Source organism: Paroedura picta, chromosome 7 (assembly GCF_049243985.1).
Source record: "Paroedura picta isolate Pp20150507F chromosome 7, Ppicta_v3.0, whole genome shotgun sequence".
Taxonomy (NCBI): domain Eukaryota; kingdom Metazoa; phylum Chordata; class Lepidosauria; order Squamata; family Gekkonidae; genus Paroedura; species Paroedura picta.
This window is the reverse complement of record NC_135375.1, coordinates 122,492,784-122,513,399: the sequence shown is the minus strand read 5'-3', so window position 1 is coordinate 122,513,399 and position 20,616 is coordinate 122,492,784. Positions and strand designations below refer to the sequence as shown.

At 47.3% G+C, this 20,616-nt stretch overlaps 1 protein-coding gene across 3 annotated transcripts in view; it reads right to left on the bottom strand.

Moving 5' to 3' along the window:
* The window catches only part of CARM1 (coactivator associated arginine methyltransferase 1), a 58,997-nt gene extending 44,696 nt beyond the window's left edge, over window positions 1-14,301 (bottom strand). For 2 of the 3 annotated variants that reach the window (XM_077346270.1, XM_077346271.1), the window contains exon 1: window positions 14,080-14,300. In XM_077346270.1, the coding sequence (XP_077202385.1) occupies window positions 14,080-14,230 (151 nt within the window). In that variant the 5' untranslated portion in view covers window positions 14,231-14,300. Of the gene's footprint in view, window positions 1-14,079 lie in introns of all 3 variants that reach the window. The other variant, XM_077346269.1, reaches the window with a different exon arrangement.
* Between the last annotated feature and the right edge of the window lie 6,315 nt (window positions 14,302-20,616).

Here is a 20,616-nt window from a genome sequence, read left to right as displayed (position 1 = left end):
TGCAACCTTCCAGCAGCACGCTTTCAGTTCAGCTTTCTGGCCAAGCTCGATTTCTGGTTTACGTTACGAACCAAACAACAAAAGAGTTGCATTAAGGCCACAATCCTAAAGCCAATGTCTTGGGATTAAGCTTCTGTCGTCATCTTCCACAAGCAAGCAAAAATTTCCCTGTTTTGTTCGGCCATTCCTTGCTGATCCCCCTCCACGTGTACACTTCTGTGTTTTTATCAGCGCATCTCTATCTGCATTGGCATGTATTCAACATCTGCTTTAATTACTCGATTGTTTGCCGCCCCGGGGACTGCCCCTCCGGTCCTCAGGTTCTTCTCAGGTAATGCCATTGAGGGATGGGCCATGTGCTTTGCTCCCTTAACAGCACCTACAGCTCTCTGGGCAATCCCATCTACCCCATGACAGCTGAGGAAGTCCGAACGACTGCCTTGAAGCAGAAAGGCTGACCGACAGTTACTTCTGACAAGCCGGAGTGTCAGGTTTTGTTCCCAAGACGTCTCAGCACTGTTCAGATGCCCCGTTTTCTTTTTCACTGTCTGCTGCCTGGCTTAAGTTTCAATATTAGTCTCTAAGTTCACAAGGAGCAGTTTCTCACTTATCTCCACCAGAGAACTTTGATGGACGGAAGGGAGTCAGCAATTTCACCGATTCTGCTCTCCTGCTGCTGACCTCTGACTCCTCTCCCCCCCCCCCGCCACATTGTTGCTAGGGGTATGGTCCCCCAAAAGCAGAAAGAGGGGGTGAAGAAGTCACGCTCTGCAGACTAGGACCCCTTCCATCCTCAGACATTACCACTGGATCTAAGCCTCTTCTCCTAGCTCTCTCCAACAAAACTAGGGATGGACATGAACCAACTCAAATGAATTTTGGTCAGTTTGTTGTTGCCCAAGTGAAGTTTGTGGCAGCTCATGAATGGATACATTTCTAGACAGTCTCCAGTCAATCTAAATATTTACTGAATTTCAAAGCAATGGGGAAGGTAGAATGTACAGGGCATCCAAGAAGGTCTTCTGCAACTCTGATGTCTTTAGATTGCACAGAATCCATTCTACATATTCCTGAACCTGAGACTATTAAAATGATCACCGGTCACCTATTGTTTCCCCAGAAAGCGCTTTCCTGGAACCGTCTTCTTTGGTAGGCCATAACTCGAACGCTGTGGATCTAATCCTCATTGAATGTGGAGGGAAGGTAGAAGAGACACAGCCAGAGCTCTCCTGCAAGCCTGGTGTCTCTAGACACCGGGGGAGTGAAGTTCTACCATGTCACAAACCTCACAAGCTGAGCCAGGCATACCAGAAACAAAACTGAATTTCCAAGGATAGGCAAATCCCTAACAGGACAGCCAGTTGCAGGTACGTGCCTCTCCCCCTCTTGACACTAGACTAAACCTGCCCATCAGCAATGGGCAACCTAACTTTTTAATTTAATAAAAATTTGCTTTTACTTTCATAACTGCTGACTGCCCATGCATGCATTTGTTCGTGTGTTTACTTCGTCATATTAATAAATACTATGCAACCAGGCCACCCCCACCAAAATACAAAACAAAAGGGCAGAGAAATGTTACATAAAAATGTCACACACTATGTGTATTGAACACCGGCAAAAATTGGACGCTTCCTTCAGACGCGTACGTCATCATCATAGTTAACAGTCTAGAAGCAAGATGTGAATGTTAAAACCACCATGAGCTTCAAATTAATTGCGACAGTTTAAAAATGACTGACCTCTACTCAAATGTTAAGGAGCGCTATTTCCTGCCAGGCAAGTGGGTGCCTGCCCCCTCAGGCCGGCGGCAAAGAATGAGGAAAGACTGAGTGCCACGCTTGCAATAACCGTAGCAGCAGGGGGACAGTAGGGCCACCAATCCGGCCACGGTACGTGGCAGTTTGCCCATTTTTATCGCATCATGGCACGGTCTGGTCTGGTCTGCAAAGACAGGAATAAGAGCACCTCAGCTGCCCAGAGCAGCAGGCTCTCTCAACCAGGGCTCTGCGAAACCCTGCCGTTTCTTGATGGCCCTGGAAGGGTCTCCTGAATGGCTGGCAGTTAATCCCTTTTTATATTTTTTAAAAATGTGTTAAACAAGTATTGGGTGATAGGGACATATATGGTCGTGTCAACCCACCCCTCCCCAAATGTAGATGGAGATATAAAAAACATTTAACCTCCAAAAATATATATATATTTTACCTCCCCAAGTGGCCGATGATGGGCATGGAGAAAAGGAAGGGGACCTTCCACAGCTCAGCTTCCCAACCATATTCTGCCCGATCGCGCCACTTCTGGGGGTTTCTTAGAGGCTGAAGAATGTTTCAGGGGTTTCTCAACAGTAAAAAAAAGTTGGAAAAGGCTACAGTACAGGTACACACCTGCACAGGTTATCTGGCAACGTCTAAACTTTGCAACCTTAGCCATTCATGCCCGACGTTGGAGTAGGTGCTATTCCATTAAAAATCCCAAGATATAACATTAAAAACCTCCTTCAGCTGGAATCCTAAGAAAGCAGCAGAGAAAATGGCAGCTTTGGAGGGTGGCCACTAAGGCATGGTACTCCCTCCCCTCCCTTAACCCCTTCTTTTCTAGGACCCACCCACAACACAGAGAGGCTAATTGGAGGGCAAGAGTCCCTAAACTGTGCCCGTCTTCTACGGATACAAGGAGCCACCTTACAATGAGTCAGACTGCTGGTCTGGTGCTTTAAAAAACTTTAGGGCCCCTCATCCGAACGTCACCAATCTCAGCCACCTGAGAATACCAGTCGGCCAACAGGAGTCTTCTTCACATTTAGAAATGAAATCTGAAGTGATAGTGCCATAAACTTGTGAAATAACTGATCCCATAAAAAACCCAAATAGCAGCAACTGGTTAGCTAGGGATGCAGCCCCTTGGATCACTTTTAAATCCAGAGGCCAAGAACGGTATTGAATTGCAATGCAAGTAGAACAGTAAAAACATTGCCTCTTGTTTTAAGAATGCCTTGGCATTCCATTGACAGGAGAGATCTTTCTGGGGTTTTGCATGGCCAAAGTCCTGCAAGTGTCAAGTGCTGGCCCTGATCATCCATTGCACTTTTGATACAGTACGGCCATAAATCCATTATGGTTGGAATTTTTAGTGCTTCCCCAATTCCGTTTTGAGAATACTCCTGGTGTGGCTTTTGATAACAGAGTCTGGAGGAAGGCTTGTCTTGACATTCCCTTGCTGGAATTAGATGCAAAGGATCAAAAAAAAAAAAACCCAGAATGGGAGGGGTCCCTCCTATTTTTCCCTCTGAGCACTCCCCCCTCCCCTTTTTGCTGATGGAAAAATTAGGAAGTTTTAGCAAGCACTACCCTCCCCCCCCCCCAAGTAATCCTCCTGTGAACGGTTTACTCTTTCGGAATGAGTGAAATGCTTCTTGAAAACAAGGTTTTGCTTAATCTCAAGTCATTCAGACTAACCTGCTTTGGTGGGGGAGAGGAAAAGGATGTAAGGCGCTTTTAGGCCTTGTTAGGGAGAAAGGCAGGGTAGGAATGGAAGTAAACAAATAAATACCACATCTTCAACAGGAATACACAATGCTGTAAAAAAACAATCACATCCGTCCATTTGCAAAATATTTCAACATCGAGCCAAATTTCTAAAATAGAAAAATCCCCATAAAGACAGTTTTTGCTTGTCACTGAGATTCACAGTCGACAGTAAGGTCAAAGCTATGAAAGCAAATTGGGACGTTAGGCAGAATGTTGCTCTAGCTAGATTTACTTCCCCCCTTTTGCTCACTGGTTACCTTTACAAAGCTATAATTTTAGTTGCTTCACGCCTGCGTTTTGACCTATTAGAAACAGAATTTTATGATTTTGAAGGAAAATATCTAAACTCAACCATTTCTATTTTTAATAATCTGAGGGGTGGGCTCACTACCCCAAAACACCTCTCTGTAATGGGCTAAATCAGGGGGAGTCAAGCTGCGGCCCTCCAGATATCCATGGACTACAGTGAATGCTGGCAGGGGCTCATGGGAATTGTAGTCCATGGACATCTGTAGGGCCACAGTTTGACTACCCCTGGGCTAAATACTCCATAACTTCTTAGAACAGGTCATATTTTCATAACTCCTAAAACTGGTTCCCAGTTTCTCAAATGGGGTTTTGCAAAAACCCAGGGTTTCTTGATGGCCCAGGAAGGGTTTCCCAAATGGGTGGGAGTCAACTGATTTTTTATGTATATTTAAAATTTGTTAAAATTTGTTAAACATTTAATGGGTGATTTTAGGGGATTTTATTGTGCTTATGGATTTTGTAAACCGCCGCAAGACATTTGAGAGCGGTGGTATACAAATACAAATATGTGATATGACAATATATGGTCATCTTGACTCCCCCACTTTCCAAAATGGTCAATGATGGCCTGCAAAGGGAAGGGGGCCCAGATGGGCATGGACACAGCTCTGCTTCCCAACCATATTCTGCACAATCACACCACTTCTGGGGTTTCTCAAATCCTGAGCAATGTTTCAGGGGTTTCTCAATGGCAAAAAAGTAGAGAAAAGCCACCTTAGATGTTGATTTTTTAAAAACTTATGGGGTATATTCTTACCTCCATATATTAAATGGAGTAAAAGAAAAAAGAGCATATAGCTCTCTGAGGCTGTTTTGTACCCCCGATGCTCTTTTATTCTCAGAAAGTAACCTCTAAGTAGCAACCAGCTGGGAACAGACTCATGCACAGGGGGCGGCACCCAAGAGGACAAGTTTGTACGACATCTTTGTGCATTCTGCCAACAAAAGTGTCACTGGGGCGTGAAACTCTCACTCTGCAAGCCAGCTTTATTACAGTTTTTATTGTACCTATTTATACTGTTTTTACTGCGTTTTCTTCAATTTCATAACCTTGTCTTATTGCATCGTATGAATGGCTGTATAGATAATGCTGGGTTTTATTACGCTTTTAGCCGATGAATCCACCTTGGTCACGCATCCTAGTCCTAGAGCTTGGAAGCGAAACAGGGTCAGCCATAGTTACTATTTGGACAGGAGACCACCAGGGAAGGCCAGGGCTGCTATTTAGAGGAAGGCAACAGTCAACCTCTACTGTCCCCTTTCGCCCCCCTGAACCCCCACCCCCCACCCCTGGGGTTCCCATGACTCTGCTGTGACCGGAGGGCATGCACTTATTAATCCATTTTGGGTCAGTGAGAAAAGCAGGCTAGGAGGAAATGAAGCAGATGACAACACGGCTTCAGGAAGATATGGTAGCAACACACAACAGTTCAAACGTACTAGAAAGATACAGCAGTGACTGAGGTTTTAAGGGGCTGAATTGCTTCTGATCCAGTCGTTGTTTTCTGAGGTGCATCAGAAGAGGTGTGAAGGCATCCCATTGCTTATTGCAGTAAGACAAATGTGCCCTGCCTCCTTTGGGGAGCAGAGCTATCTACCTTCAACAGGTGTATGAGAGCATGAAATGCAGAGCCGGGTTTCCCAGCCACAGCCACTCAATGGGACCGCGATGTGGAGTTTTTCAAAAGGGCAGCAAGGGAGAGCCCTTTGGGACAGAAGGATAATTACTGACAAAGGCGTTCATTGTATTTGTCCATATTTGTTAAAGTACGGTGACTCGGTTTAGAGTTTTAAGATTACTGGATGTCTTGCTTTTGCTGTTTTGATAATACATTTAGTTAAGTCTTGTTTTTCTGACAGATGACGAATCGACCATCAACGTAATTTAATGCGGGAAGCAGAGGAAGAGGAGACAACAGCAGCAAAGGATTGGAAAATGGGAGTGAATTAAAACTGACTTACTATTGGGACAGGAGAATGAAGGCCTCACGAAAAGTGGGGATTGTAAGAGAAAACTTTAAGAGCTTGTACTCCACGCAGAGGGAGAGGGAAGGAGAATTCTAGAAGTGATGAAGCAAGAAGCAAGAAGAGAGTTGGATACTACTTTGAACCATTGGTGGAAAGATGAAAAGGTTGATGTAGGCAAGAGAGAAGACGGTTACAAGAATTAAAGAAGAACCCTGAAGGAACCGAAAGAGATGGGTGGGATTTTGCAATGACCAACACCAAAATACAGCCCTGGATCAAAGCACACAGGAAGGGCAAGAGAAAAATTAAGGAGTAAGTCAAGAATGCAGGGTTGTATAGTATCACCCGGGTGCAAGCCAGTGTTGTCAACTGGTATGAAAAGGACTGAGAAGAGGAATATTTTGAATGATTGATCAGTCTTGGGGGTCCGGAAGCTGAGAGGGAAGTGGGTAGAAGAGCTGGATACAAACCGATACAAGTTTAGAGAAAGAGACAAGACACAGAAAACTCCCCAGGGGAAAACGCCCCTTAAAAGCCAAGTAACATTCAAGCAAGATGGTTAGGATGACTGCCCTTAGCCGCTGGGACCTTGTCCACAACACGCTCTTGACCCAGGCCTTCGCTGAGCATTTAACGTCCAGAATCCCCCACCAAACGTCATCCCCGTGCACAAAGTCACATGTTCCAAAAAAGAAAGTCCTGCTGGAACATGAAGGCGTGAGCAGAGAAACATTGTCCTTGGCAGCCTGTGGCGTCAGCATTGCTAATTCAGCACAGCCCGAAGAGAACAACCAAGGAGGGCCTTATACCCTACTTTTCTCTACCCCAAGGAGATTCAAAGCGACTTACAATTGCATACCCTTCTTCTCCCCATGACGGACACCCTGTGAGATCTGTGGGGTTCAGAGCATTCCTAAAGAACCGTGACTGGCCCACAGCCACCAGCAGATGTTGCATGGAGGAGTGGGGGACCAAACCCAGTTCTTCAAACTAAAGACTGCTGATCTTAACCACTACACCAGGCTCTCTCAACCAGGCTTTCATGAAACCCTGAGCCTTCTTGAGGGCCCTGGAAGGGTTTCCCAAAGGAGTGGGAGTTAATTATTTTATTGGGTTATATGACCGTATGTGGTCACATCGACCCACCCATCCCTTCCAAAATGGCCAACGATGGGCCAGGAGGGGGTGAGAAGGGGAGGGTCCTTGAGTGGGCATGTACACAGCTGTTTTCCAACCATATTCTGCAGCATCATGACACTTCTGGGATTTCTGGAAGCCCAAAGAATGTTCAAGGGCTTCTCAAGAGCAAAAAAAGTCAAGAATGGCTGCACTACACCATAATGGGCTGCCCAAGGGCCAGCAGGAAGAAAAGGGGACAGGGGAGGAGATGCAGGCTGGGCTTCACCAGAGCACTGGACACGCAAGGAGCATGTCACAAGAGGAGGATGCAGCAGTAAACTAGACAAAACACAGAAAATAATTTGCACTCTGATATTACTGTGTTCTTCCTCCAAGCACTCCTGGCTCTCCCAGAGCAAGTCATCCTAAAAGGTCACACAACTGACAGAGGGAAGCTGGTGGGAGAACAGTAAGCCAAACTTGTGCTAGGAAGAGCCATGAGGATGGCAGGAAAGAACAATTACTTTTTAGGATGAACAGGAAAGATGGCTGTTCTAAGTCTCTTGAAGTCTTTGGAAGTCTGTCCCTTGGAGGAGGGCAGGGAGCAGTTCTTGTTGGCAGCCGAGGAGAGAACCCATAATAATGGCTTTCAACTCCAAATGGAATGGTACCAGTTAGATAGCGGGGGGGGGGGATTCATAGCCAGAGTAGTGGCACTTCCTGTTGATTCTTCCCCCTTGCCAGATTTTTACCAGTTTTTGCCATTCCTGAAGATTCTCTGGAGCTCAGAAATAAAGGTTTTGGGGGGATGGGAGGAGGGGTCCCCAGCCCCACCAGCCCTGACTGCAGATCTGGGAGGATACAAAATTCAACATTGCAAAGAACACAAGCAATATCCTTCAGCAGATTCCCAGGGAAGCAACGTTTATATTGCAGTATTATAGAAAGGCACAGATGAGACCTTTTTGCTTCTGTTTAACACAACTAGTACTCTCCTTCCTTGGAGATCTTCAAGAAAGACGGAACAGGCATGGAGGATCCATGCAGCTCTTATAGCTCTGGACAGGAGGATGAGCATCAATCGGAGTGTCAGTTTTAAAGAGTAGAACAATCTGAAAATGAAGCTGCCTACTCCTGACTCAGACCAGAAGTCCATTGACGTCAGGACTGTGTCCTGCAGGCTTTCTTAACCAAGGTTTTGTGACACCCTGGAATTTCTTGACGGCCCTGGAAGGGTTTCCCAAACCTGTGGGAGTTAATTAACTTTTTATATTTAAATTGGTTAAACATTTATTGGGTTGTATGACCATAAATGAAGAGCTGGGTTTGATTCCCTACGCCTCCACAGGCAACGATTTGGGTGACCATGGGCCAGTCACAATTACCTTAGAGCTGTTCTCACAGAGCAGTCCTGCCAGAGCTCTCTCAGCCCCACCTACTTCACAAGGGAGAGGAAGGGAAGGGAATTGTAAGCCACTTTGCTTTGGGTAGTTAGAGGCGGGGTATAAAAACCAATTCTTCCACATACAATTCAATGCAGAGGATAGGGTGGATATATTTTCGGTTGTGTTGGCAGGCAGGTCTCAAAGCAATTCATATAAACTACAGCAAGGGAGGTTTTGTCTAAATCTGAGGAAGAATTTCCCAACGGTGAGATGTGTTTCACACTGGGTAAATCTCCCTTGTGATATTCTACAGCTGGAGATTTTAAGGTATTGACAGGATACCTACTTGGTCAGAATATTACAGGTGTAATTCTTGTGTTAGCAGGTGCTTAGAGTAGATCACTTGGGAGGACCCCTTCAAGGCTGAGACTGAATAAATAATAGCAACAGATTTGGTCAGGGATCTGCAATTCTGAATGGAACAGAAAACACCATTCTTGATGGATTTTGTTCAGGAACGACAACATCTGGAAAAAGAAAGGAGCCACTGGCTGGGAAGGGGAAGCTAAAAACAGACAAATTTATAAACACCAACCTCAAAACTTTGATTAGGAGCAGAGCATCAAATGAATGAAGAAGCTTTCTTATCATTCAGACATGTGCCTGTTCAACAAGATCAAAGCAAGGGAGGAGAGGATAAAGTTCGCCATTCACCTGTTCTGCTTTCCCTTAGTATCCAGCAAGAGGAAGAATTTCAGCTACCTCAAAGGCTCGCCTGCTAATTAAGATGTTTTGACAAGTTCCAAGGAAGGACGTTGCACTAATTTCTGAAACAGGAGGCAAGTGGCACCTTAATGACCGGCAGCATTTATCCAGCATGTGCTGTTGTGAGCCAGGGCGCACTCCTTCAGAGGTTTTTAGATTTGCTCTAAGGAGCCCATCAACAGGCCCAGGAGAAGGAGATCAATATGCTCATAAATATCACAATGTTCGTGTTACAAGACTCCACAGCTGCAAAAGTCATCCATTCAAGCCTCTTCCCACAACCGCCCATGTCCACCTCCCTCCCTCTGAAAGCCTTCATCAGGTAGGGGCACTCCTTAAAAGCACATTTCAGTGCTCGGGAGTCACATGAAGGTGATTCAAGCAATAACCAGAAGACTCGAAGCAGCTGTTTATAGGAGGATACCCTTTCCAAGGCTGCCAATTACAAGACACCCTCCTCTCACAGATGTCGGTGTTGCATTCAAGACCTGTAACCATCTCAGAGCAGCAGACACATTTCACAACGCCCATTGCTTGTTTGCTTCCACTTGAGTCACAGGCACCAAACTTTTGGTTTCCTTGAGGAAGGTGCACTGGAAACAATTCAAGAATTCCATGGCCATTGTCACCGCCCAGAGATCTATAAGTCCTAGAAATGCTGAAATTTCAGGGGGACAAAGTTTGATTTCTTATTTTGGTGGGGGGGGGGGTAGAGGAGACGGTTTGGGGAATATTCATTATTCATTGGGGAATATTCATTATTCATTGGAATAATGCTCTCTATGCTCTTCTATGTAAACTTATAACTTTATCTAAATTCTCAACACTGCCAAAGGTGGGAACGCTTAAATCCAGATAGATCTTCCAACAAATCTGAAAATGCCCCAGATATGTACATGACATTTTCAAAATAGGTTAACGCCCCAAACAACAGAAGCAGCACTTGCAGCTTATAATACCGTTACTGATCACTAGGGCTGTTGCTAGGCAACCACAACAATACTGCCAGAGTTCAAGCTTCATTTTCAGTCAGAAAAGGGCAGGGAAATGGGACGGGTAGTTTTGACCTTCAAAGGAGGACTCATAGAAGAAGAAGAAGAAGAAGAAGAGTTGGTTCTTATATGCCGCTTTTCCCTACCCGAAGGAGGCTCAAAGCGGCTTACAGTCGCCTTCCCATTCCTCCCCCCACAACAGACACCCTGTGGGGTGGGTGAGGCTGAGAGAGCGCTGATATCACTGCCCGGTCAGAACAGTTTTATCAGTGCCGTGGCGAGCCCAAGGTCACCCAGCTGGTTGCATGTGGGGGAGCGCAGAATCGAACCTGGCATGCCAGATTACAAGTCCGCACTCCTAACCACTACACCAAACTGGCCTGGCAGCAAGCCAGGCCTGACAGCAACCACAGGGTGGGGTGGGTTCATTGCTATCACCTGAACTGCATCACTTACTCAGGACCCGCTGCTTACCACTGCTCAACAGCAGCTACACTTGAAAGAAGCCAATGTCGTGTGGTAGTTAGAGTCTCAGGATCTGAGACAGATATACACTCTCAGCCTAACCTACCTCACAAGGTTGTAACGAGAAAAAACAACAACACAAAAATGATCTAAGCTGATTTCGGTCACTACCATTTCTCACTGGTGGAAAAACCCAAGGTATAAATGAAAGGAAATGCAGCTTAAGATAGGGACAGATAAAAGGTAGGTCAGTTGGTGGGAGAGCAGGGAGAAGTGAGAGTAATGGGGTTCATAAAGGAAGAGTTAGTTTCCCCTTGCAAGCCCTTGAGGCAAGCTTTCTCAACCAGGGTTTCCTGATGGCCCTGGAAGGGTTTCCCAAATGGGTGGGAGTTAATTAATGTTTTAATATAGTTTTAAAATTTGTTAAACATTTATTGGGTGATATAACCATATATGCTTATGTCAACCTGCCCCCCCCAAATGGCCAGTGATGGGCCTGGAGGGGGTGGAAAGGGGAGGGGCCCCAGGTGGACGTGTCCACAGCTCTGCTTCCCAACCATATTCTGTACAACTGCACCACTACTGGGGTTTCTTGAAGCCTGAAGAATGTCCCAGGGGTTTCTCAATGGTAAAAAAGTTGAGGAAGGCTACCTTGAGGGATCCGCACTATGCAACCAGCTTGGCATGTGGTACTGCAGAATTAGGACACCGTGTTTCTGGGAAGAAGCCAACTGGGTGAGAGTAAGAGGGAAAGCAGAGATTAAGGCAGGTAAGGGTGGGTTGGCTGATGCAGGGGTAGTCAACCTGTGGCATTTGCTGGCAGGGGCTCATGGGAATTGTAGTCCATGAACATCTGGAAGACCACAGGTTGACTACCCCTGAGCTAATGCAGGGGAAGGAAGCAGGCAAAAAGGGAGAGGCTGTCAGGAGAGGAGGAACATGATGGCCTCCTGCAGGTTCTTTGATTTATTTCACAACATAAAATGTCCTTATATAATTTCTAGTATGCTGTTATAAAATTGTACTGGTTTGATGTATTTATGATGTTTAAAGTATAAATGCCTATTTTCTACAAGCCAACTCACAGGATATTTCATACTTGAGAGAAAACTGCAAACTGCTTTGCCCCATGCTACTAAAGAACATGAATCTTTAGTAGGAAAGAATGAAAAGTGGAACAAATTCTGGGGTATACCTAAGTGAGCATCTTATTTGGACAGGAATGCTCTCAAACAGTCTCAGAAAGAAAACCGGCATGTCAAACACTAGACTCTTTCATCGTGTGCTGTAATTAAACACATTGCAGCATATTAATTGCTACCCAAATTGTCCACATTTTTAAAATAAACATGTGGTTGAAATTATATTCTACCTCTGGGGCAAGCAGCTCAGGGATCATCGTCATCCTGTAACTCTTACCTTATATGAAAGTATTCTTACTTCATGTTGTGACTGAGTAACACCTTTTCTTTTGAAAGTATTTCACGCATTCAAAAAAAGAAAGTGATTCCAAGGTTTCTCCCCTCCCCAAGGGCTCCTCCAAGAGTTTACCTTTTTTCCCCATGCATAAAAAGTCCTCAACTCCCTGCCCCCCTTGCGCCCTCATCTACACTGTCCTTTGTTCTATCAGGGATTTTTGCCCATAAACTAAAGGCAGCAATCCTGTACTTTGGAGTCATGATGCTTAATCCTGAGCACACAGATCCAAGCCTGATCAAGTTGACAAAACCGTTGGTAGATTTGCTCATGGCTAAAACGGAGGGCCCTGAACCATGAATCCCAATTCCACTAAAATCAAAAGATCATTACAATTTCTTACATCCCATCGTGCCTTAAGTTTTTTTAAAAGCAAAATAAAGAAAATTCTCTTCATTTACCACTCAGGCCAGTCTTCCCCATCATATATACAATATATGAAGACAACTTGGTGAACTAGATCAGGACTGCTCAAATAATGCATGGGAAGGATTTTTATGCTATACAATTACTATACCTGATTACTATTGTTACTACAACAGTGGAAGGAATATTTCCTAAAGAAAGTACACCCAAAGGTACTGATTTGCCTATGAGATAGAAAAGGCTTGCTAAATACCACTGCAATGATTAAAGAGCGGAGAAAAGCAAATTACTTTACAGACCGGGGGTGACCAAATTGTGGCTCTCCAGATGTCCATTGACTACAATGTCATGGAAATTGTAGTCCATGGACATCTGGAGAGCCAGTTTGGTCACTTCTGCTAGACATTTTGGTACACCTGTCAGCAATGCCCCTGTTGGCCTTCCAGACCAAAACCCTTCTCCAGCAGTTTGCAACAGTTTGTGATCCCAATGGCCCTTTAAGAATGGTCCTACTTCCTAGTATATCCCGGCCTCATTTTTTAAAGCTATCCTGCTTTCTCTTCTATCCCTATAGGCTTTCTGCTGTTATTTAAAAAAATGGTTTATCTTTCACATCACCAATTGATAGGATGGGTCTAAAAGGGGTGGAGGGGAGAGGGTCAGCTTTGAAAAATGAGCTGCTCTCCTGGCATTGTGTCTCCACTTTTGAACAAGAGCTGGTTTTTATACTCTGCTCTTCACAGACTGGAGTCTCAAAGTGCATTACAATCGCCTTCCCTTCCGCTCCCCTCAATAGACACCTTATGAGGTAGATGGAGCTGAAAAAGCTCAGAGAGAACTGCTCTGCAAGAACAGCTCTAAGAGAACTGTGGATGGTCCAAGGTCACCCAGCTGGCTGCAAGGGGAGGAACTGGGGAATCAAACCCGGTTCTCCAGATGAGAAGCTGTCACAGCCACCACACCAAGCTGGTGCTCAACCCGAAAGCCGGACCCTGAGTCCTACCAAGCCTCCTGAGAAAGTACTGATTTCCCTGAAATTAGCCTAGCGTAAAAGAAGAAACTTAAAAGGACTCCAGGGAATGGTAGAGGACAGGAAGGCCTGGAGGATCATTGTCCATGGGGTCGCGATGGGTCGGACACGACTTCGCACATAACAACAACAAAAAGAAGAAAAAGAGCTGATATGTTTACACCCCGCTTTTTACTACCCAAAGGAGTCCCAAAGCAGATTACCAAACCCCTTTCCCCACAACAGACACCCCGGAAGGTAGGTGGGACTGGGAGAGCTCTGAAAGAACTGGGACTGGCCCAACGTCACCCAGCAGGCTGCACGCGGAAGAAAAGCGGGGAATCAAGCTTCTCCCCATGCATAGACCTCCGCTCTTAAGCACCACAATAACGCTGACACCCCGCGAGGCAGGTGGGGCCGAGAGAGCTCTGAGAGAACTGCGACGGGGCCAAGCCGGCTGGTTGGGGGGGGGAGTGGGCAATCCACCCCGGCTCTTGAACCCCACGCCCCCCCCCAAAAGCCGGGCCTCTTTGCCTTGCAGAGCAGGCTGCGGCCCCCCAAGCCGGGGGGTAAAGGGGGCCCACAGGGGCCGCCCGCCCAGGCCGGGTCTCGGTCGCACGTGTGGCCGGCGCAGGGGGCGTCGGCGTCGCCCAGCCCAGCCCAGCCCAGCCCAGCCCAGCGGGGCCGCCACTCACGGCTGTAGAGGGCGAGGCAGGCGGCGTCGGGGCCGGTGCGGGCCTCGAGGCGCAGGGCCTGCTGCTCCTGGTGCCGCTGGATCTCGCCGTTGGCGTCGCCGATCGTCAGGAGCCGCACGCCGGGGAAGAGCGACACCGCCGAGGCCGCCATCTTGACATCCCAGACCCGCTCCGCGGCCGCACTCGGCGCAGCCAGGCCGGAAGGCGTCGCGCCGGAAGACCCGCCCCCCCACGCGCGGACACGCCCCCCCACGCCGCGCCGCGCCGCGCCACGCCCCTCCAGCCGGGCAGGCCCGGCCGCGGCGCCGGCGAGCAACAGCGCCCCCTGCGCGCCGGAGGCCAGGAGGAGGCGGGATGCAAAACTGTATCAAGCAGGGGTGGTCAACCTGCGGCCCTCCAGATGTCCATGGACTACAATCCCCATGAGCCCCTGCCAGCGAATGCTGGCAGGGGCTCATGGGAATTGTAGTCCATGGACATCTGGAGGGCCGCAGGTTGACCACCCCTGGTATAAAGCCTGACGTGACTGAATGGCCCAGGGTCAGAGGGAGGGTCTGAGCTGGTATACCAGCCACTGGAAGCAGGGAGGCCAGGCCCTGGGGTTATTTCCGGCCCTCAGCTGTGGGCCTGGCGGAACAGCAATGTCTGGCCGGCTCCATGGAACGCTGGCTGGGCAGGACGGCTCAGTGGGACGTGCCCTACGGAAGTCTGGCCTGGAGGGGCAGGTCTGCCACGCAGGCCCCCACAGAACAGCTCTGTCACACAGGACCCACGGAACTCTGGCTTGGCGGAACACCTCTGTCTTACAGGGGCCCTGGAATGGTGGCCTGGCGGAAGACCTGTGTCTTACAGGACCTGCGGATCTCTGGCTTGGCGGAACACCTCTGTCTCACAGGCCCCATGGAACTGTGGCCTGGCAGAACAGCTGTCGTACAGGCCCTGTGGAATGCCCGTATGGCGGAACAACTCTCGTGCAGGCCCTGCAGATCTCTGGCTTGGCGGAACAGCTGTCTTACAGGTCCTGTGGAACTCTTCTATGGTGGAACAGCTCTGTCACACAGGACCCGCAGAACTGTGGCTTGACAGAACAGTTCTGTCATACAGGCCACACAGAACTCTGGCTGTTCTGCCATATGAGAGTTCCATAGGTCCTGTACCACAGGGAAAGTGTGCCACAGGGAGTTGCCAGCCTCCAGGTGAGACCACAGGGAGTTGCCAGCCTCCAGGTGAGACCCAGAACTACAAACTGCAGAGATAGCTATTCTGTGTGGCAGGCTCCACCCCCAAATCTCCAGGGGTTTCCCCACCTAGAGCTGGCGATCCTACACAGAGGCTGCTCCCCAAAGCACTCATATTCTTTTGAGGAACTGGCCACAGCAGGCTGGAGAGTAAATGTGATCCCAGGGGATCCCTGAGACTCTGTGATCTTGCACTCCACTGGAGTCCCTGCCCACCCCTCAGGCCTTGCTCCCAAATCTCTTGAGAATTTCTCATCCCAGAGCTGGCAACCCAACAGTCCTTTTACATACACTGAAATGTGGTGGCAACTCTGCTTGGAAGGGTGCACAGAAGAGCTTGGTTTGTGTGGAAGAAACAAGCACACTTCCTCTTTAACCTGAGAACAGTTGTGCATTACAAATAGTTGCCAACCTCCAGGAGAGACCTGGAGATCCCCTGACATTCCAGAACATCTCCAGATGACAGAGATCAGCTCCCCTGGAGAAAACGGGTGCCCTGGAGGGTGGCATCTCCCTTCCTCTGGTATTTCCCAACCTGCAGTTGGCAAAACTAATATGGAATCCCCCATGGGGGGAAGTCACACTTGGCCCAGCTCTCTTTTCCCTGCCAACATTTTTAAAGCCAACATAGTGTTGAGAATGTAATTTGCATCTGCAGTATGTTTAACAACTGTCATCTTCTGATACTGTTAGATTTGAGTCCAGTAGCACCCGAGAACTACTTGGAATGTACCAAGCTTTTGCAGGCTTTATGGGGTGGAGATTTGCCCGGGGCCTTTGTGTGCCATGAATCGAGTTGCAGGTGGGATTTGGGGGTATGCTGGTCAGCGAGAGCAGCCTGACCTTGCCTCCCTTTCTTCTTCAAATAAGTGAAGCTGTCTGGAACGCGGCTGACTCTTCAGGGCTGTGGGGGTGGCGTCAGTTCGTAGGGTCACTGTCAGCAGACGGTTTTCACTTTTGGGCTTCAGAAGTTAAGTGTTGGAGACATTTTCAAAAAGCCACTCACCAACAGCCCTCTGTGGGCTGCTCCCGGTCTCTGAAAGGCTTTACTGCAGCTTTCCCCCACAGGACTGAAGAACTTGTGAGGCTGTTTTCATTTTGGTGGAGAGGCTCATGTGCTGAATGTGGCAACCCAGGGCATCGTATTTGCAAAAGGCGCTGGGTTGGGTCTCTTGGTGACTCACTGCTGTGCTTTTTATGGATTGCAACAGCAGAAGAGCACAAGTGTACACGTTTGCCTTTGGAATCCACAAAACAACATATTTCTTCCCACTCAGTACTGAAAAAGTCTATTCTTTGCCTCTTGCTGCGCTGCCTGCTGGGAGAGGAACTGGAGCTCCAAGAGTGCCGCGTAGTCTCTTGAGGTTTGGACCCCCGGATTTCACCTTAGAATAACCCATTTGTTCTCGTTCCACACACGGCTATGCTTCCAAACTTAATCCATTTTGAACAGAGGAGAAACTGGTGGGGCCTAGACCACTTCTTTGTCGTAGAAGTTCAGGGCCATTAACTGATACCTGGGGCTGGGACTATAGATTTCGTTATTTTCTAATTGGTAAGGTCAGCCTTTGATATCAGAGATGCTGTATTACTTTGGATTGCATCATGGGTCAGCCAGGTGTCAGCAATATTGAGGATTCAGAGTAGGAAGGGAAAGTATAGCCAGGCTAGAGGCAGCAGAAGGCAATGCTTACAGCCAAGAGCTCTCCAAGAGACTTGTAACCTCCCAGTTCTGATCCAGCAGATAAAGGCCAGCTTCCAGGCCTCCCCTGCCCCATTAGAGGGGCTTGGAGCAGGGCTTCAGGCTAAAAGGACAGCAGCTCACTTTATAGCTAGATGTCCACTGCCTACTGAAAGTGATGGTAAGTTGTTGCAGGATGGAGTCTGAAAAGCTGGGTTCAAGATGTATAAAACCTCTTAAGGCAGTGGTCCCCAACCTGTGGGCCGCGGCTCCCTCTCCCCGCCCCCCCCCCCGCAGTAAAAAACTTCCCAGGCCGCAAGCTTGCGGCCCAGGAAGCTTCTTACTGCGGGAGGGCGGAGAGAGGGAATCAGGGCCGGGCCGCACCCAATGCCCTGCCGGTCCCCAGCCTCAGAAAGGTTGGGGACCACTGTCTTAAGGGACACTGTGGGGGGTTGGGGGACTATTGAGTCTGCCATGAAAACGCTGGAGGGCGTCACCCTAAGGGTCAGACATGACCCAGTGCTTGCACAGGGGATACCTTTGCCTTTATCCCAATACTGCTTTTCCTACTCATAATCAGTAAAAGATTATGAAGGCTATTCTATTTCTTCTGAGAGATTCCTGTCCATTTGAGTTCACTGATTCCTAAAATGTCGATGTTCAGTCTTGTCATTTCTTGTTTAACCACGTCCAGCTTGCCTTGATTCATGGATCTGACGTTCCAGGTTCCTATGGAATAAAAGTATTTACAGCATCGGACTGTCTTTTCGCCACCAGTTACTTCCACAACTGAGCGTCCTTTCGGCTTTGGCCCAGTCGCTTCATTCATTCTGGCGCTACTCGTACTAGCCGTCTGCTCATCCCCAGTAGCATATTGGACACCTTCCAACCTGAGGGGCTCATCTTCTAGCGTCAAATCATTTTGCTTTTTGCAACTGTCCATAAAGTTTTCATGACTAAGATACTGGAGTGGTTTGCCATTTCCTTCTCCAGTGGATCACCTTTTGTCAGAGCTCTCTGCTATGATCTGTCCATCTTGGGTGATCCTTGAAGGGGCAAATATATATATCACATGTATCACAGCACCCTGTTCTCTCTCTCTCTCTCTCTCTCTCTCTCTCTCTCTCTCTCTCTCTCTCTCTCTCTCTCTCTCTCTCTCTCTCTCTCTCTCTCATCAGCTTGCATTTCAGATACCTCCTTTTGCTTAAGACATTTCTCTGGCATTCTAGAACAGGTACTGCTATCCCTTGGCTCTCGGCAGAAAAGTCAGAGTCCAAACAGGCCCCTCAGGAATGAAACACACTGTGCTCTTCAAAAAAAAGCTATCCGACTCCAACATTCAGGGTCACCAAATTTGCATGTACCTATCCTTGCTAGAGATGCCGCCCTCTAGATGGGCAAATAAGCAGAGAATCTGCCAGACAGGCTACCAAGAAACGAGAAGAAGAAAGGGCTTTAATTCAGGTTAATACATGATGCCAAAACGTGGAATGATTAAAAAACACATTTTCACTTCTTTCCTCATGGGCTTAAATGAGTAGTGATGGCGCCTTTAAGACCAACAAAGAATACCCCGATGTCAATTTGGTTGGTCTTAAAAGTGCCACTAATCTCAGACTTTGTTCTCATATGTTGGCTTACTTTGTGTGTAGAGAACAGTCATTTGGCAATAAAGCCAGTGCTAATCATTTATACGAAGGCAATCTCTAAACATAAAGGCTGCTAACTAGGTCAAATGTACAATAGAACCAGCATCTAGTCTAGGATCTTTATAAACTGTTCTCAGAAATGTAGATTGATTTAATTGTAATTAAAATGTATTTATAATTGTATACCATATTTATTAATTATATATATACCAATGCTTCGAGGCGTTGGGAGAGGAGTCATGTATTTTTGACTGCCATCATAGAATCATAGAGTTGGAAGGGGCCATACAGGCCATCTAGTCCAACCCCCTGTTCAACGCAGGATCAGCCAAAAGCATCCTAAAGCATCCAAGAAAAGCGTGTATCCAACCTTTGCTTGAAGACTGCCAGTGAGGGGGAGCTCACCACCTCCTTAGGCAGCCTATTCCACTGCTGAACTACTCTGACTGTGAAAAACGTTTTCCTGATATCTAGCCTATATCGTTGTACTTGAAGTTTAAACCCATTACTGCGTGTCCTCTCCTCTGCAGCCAACAGAAACAGCATCCTGCCCTCAGGAAACAGGAATTTCCACTCCAAAAGTTTTCTTGCATAAAATATCATTAGAACTGTTGTTTCCTTCTTTTAACTAGCATTAATTTGTTGGAGATTGTTTATGCTTTCCATTAGGTATCTACCTTTAACAAAGTCCATTTGATCTTCTAAATGAATATATTTTATAAAAGTCTTACAAAAGTTCAGTCTCATGGCTAAGATTGATTTTTAAAAATGTAATCAACATTTAGAAGAAAAAATTATATGAGTATTTGCAGATGATTAATCTTTTTCTGATTTGCGTATAGATATTATTCTGTCATAATTCCATGGTTCTAGTCTATAAGCATCACTGAAGGGATATAACATTACCTCCCAAAAATTCTTATAATATTTAGCTGTTAGTCCGTCATGTCCAAACTTTCGATAGCTCTATTTACCTCCTGGATCATAATTGCTTAATTAAAACTAGTTATGTCATCACCTTTCTCTTACTACAGGAGAGTTTCTGGAGGGATTAAAAGAGGCAGGGTTATGCCTGCTACTGAGAAAACCATCTCTGGGCCAACAAGAGCCCAACAGCTGTCAACCCGTCTCACACTTAGCATTTCTGGGGGAAATGATGGAAAAGGCTGTAGCGGATCAAATTTCAGCATTCCTGGAAGAAACTACAGTCCTAGACTCATCTTAGCCAGGTTTCTGGCCTGGCCATTGGGTAGACACAGTGCTAGTCCCCCTGACAGACAACCTCCATTGCCAGCTGGACCGAGGCAGGTCCACACTGCTGGTACTACTGGATCTCTCAGCAGCCTTCAACACAGTTGACCATGAGCTTCTAGCTCGCCACCTTGCTGATGCTGGAATATGAGGGACAGCACTTCAATAGCTGACCTCTTTTCTCTGAGGTCATGGACAGAGGGTAGCAGTAGGAGAGAGATCATCAAGTTGCTGATAACTCTTAAGTGGAGTCCTGCAAAGGGCAGTCCTCTCTCCAATCCTGTTTAATATCTTCATGCTCCCTCTTGTCCAACTGGTATGGAAGTTTAGGCTGGGCTGTCACCAATATGCAGATAACACCCAGCTCTTCCTCCTGATGGAGGACTCTCCCCTCTCCTTGACTCTCCCCCAGAAGCATTAGCCAGCTGCCTGGAAGCAGTGATGAAATGGCTTAAACAGAGTCATCAGCTCAGTTCTTCAAAGACGGAGGTCCTATGGCCAGGCAGGAAGAGACTGGAAGCATGTTAGGCAGAAGTACGCCTGCCCACCTTGGATGGTTTGTAGCTATCATGGCTCACTCTGCCAGGAACCTGGGCATGATCCTGGATGCTTCCCTCTAAATGGAGGCTCAGGTTACATGAGTAGTGCAGCTGGCATTCTACCACCTTTGCCAACCCAAACTACTAGCGCCCTATGTGGCCCCAGAACATTTAGCCAC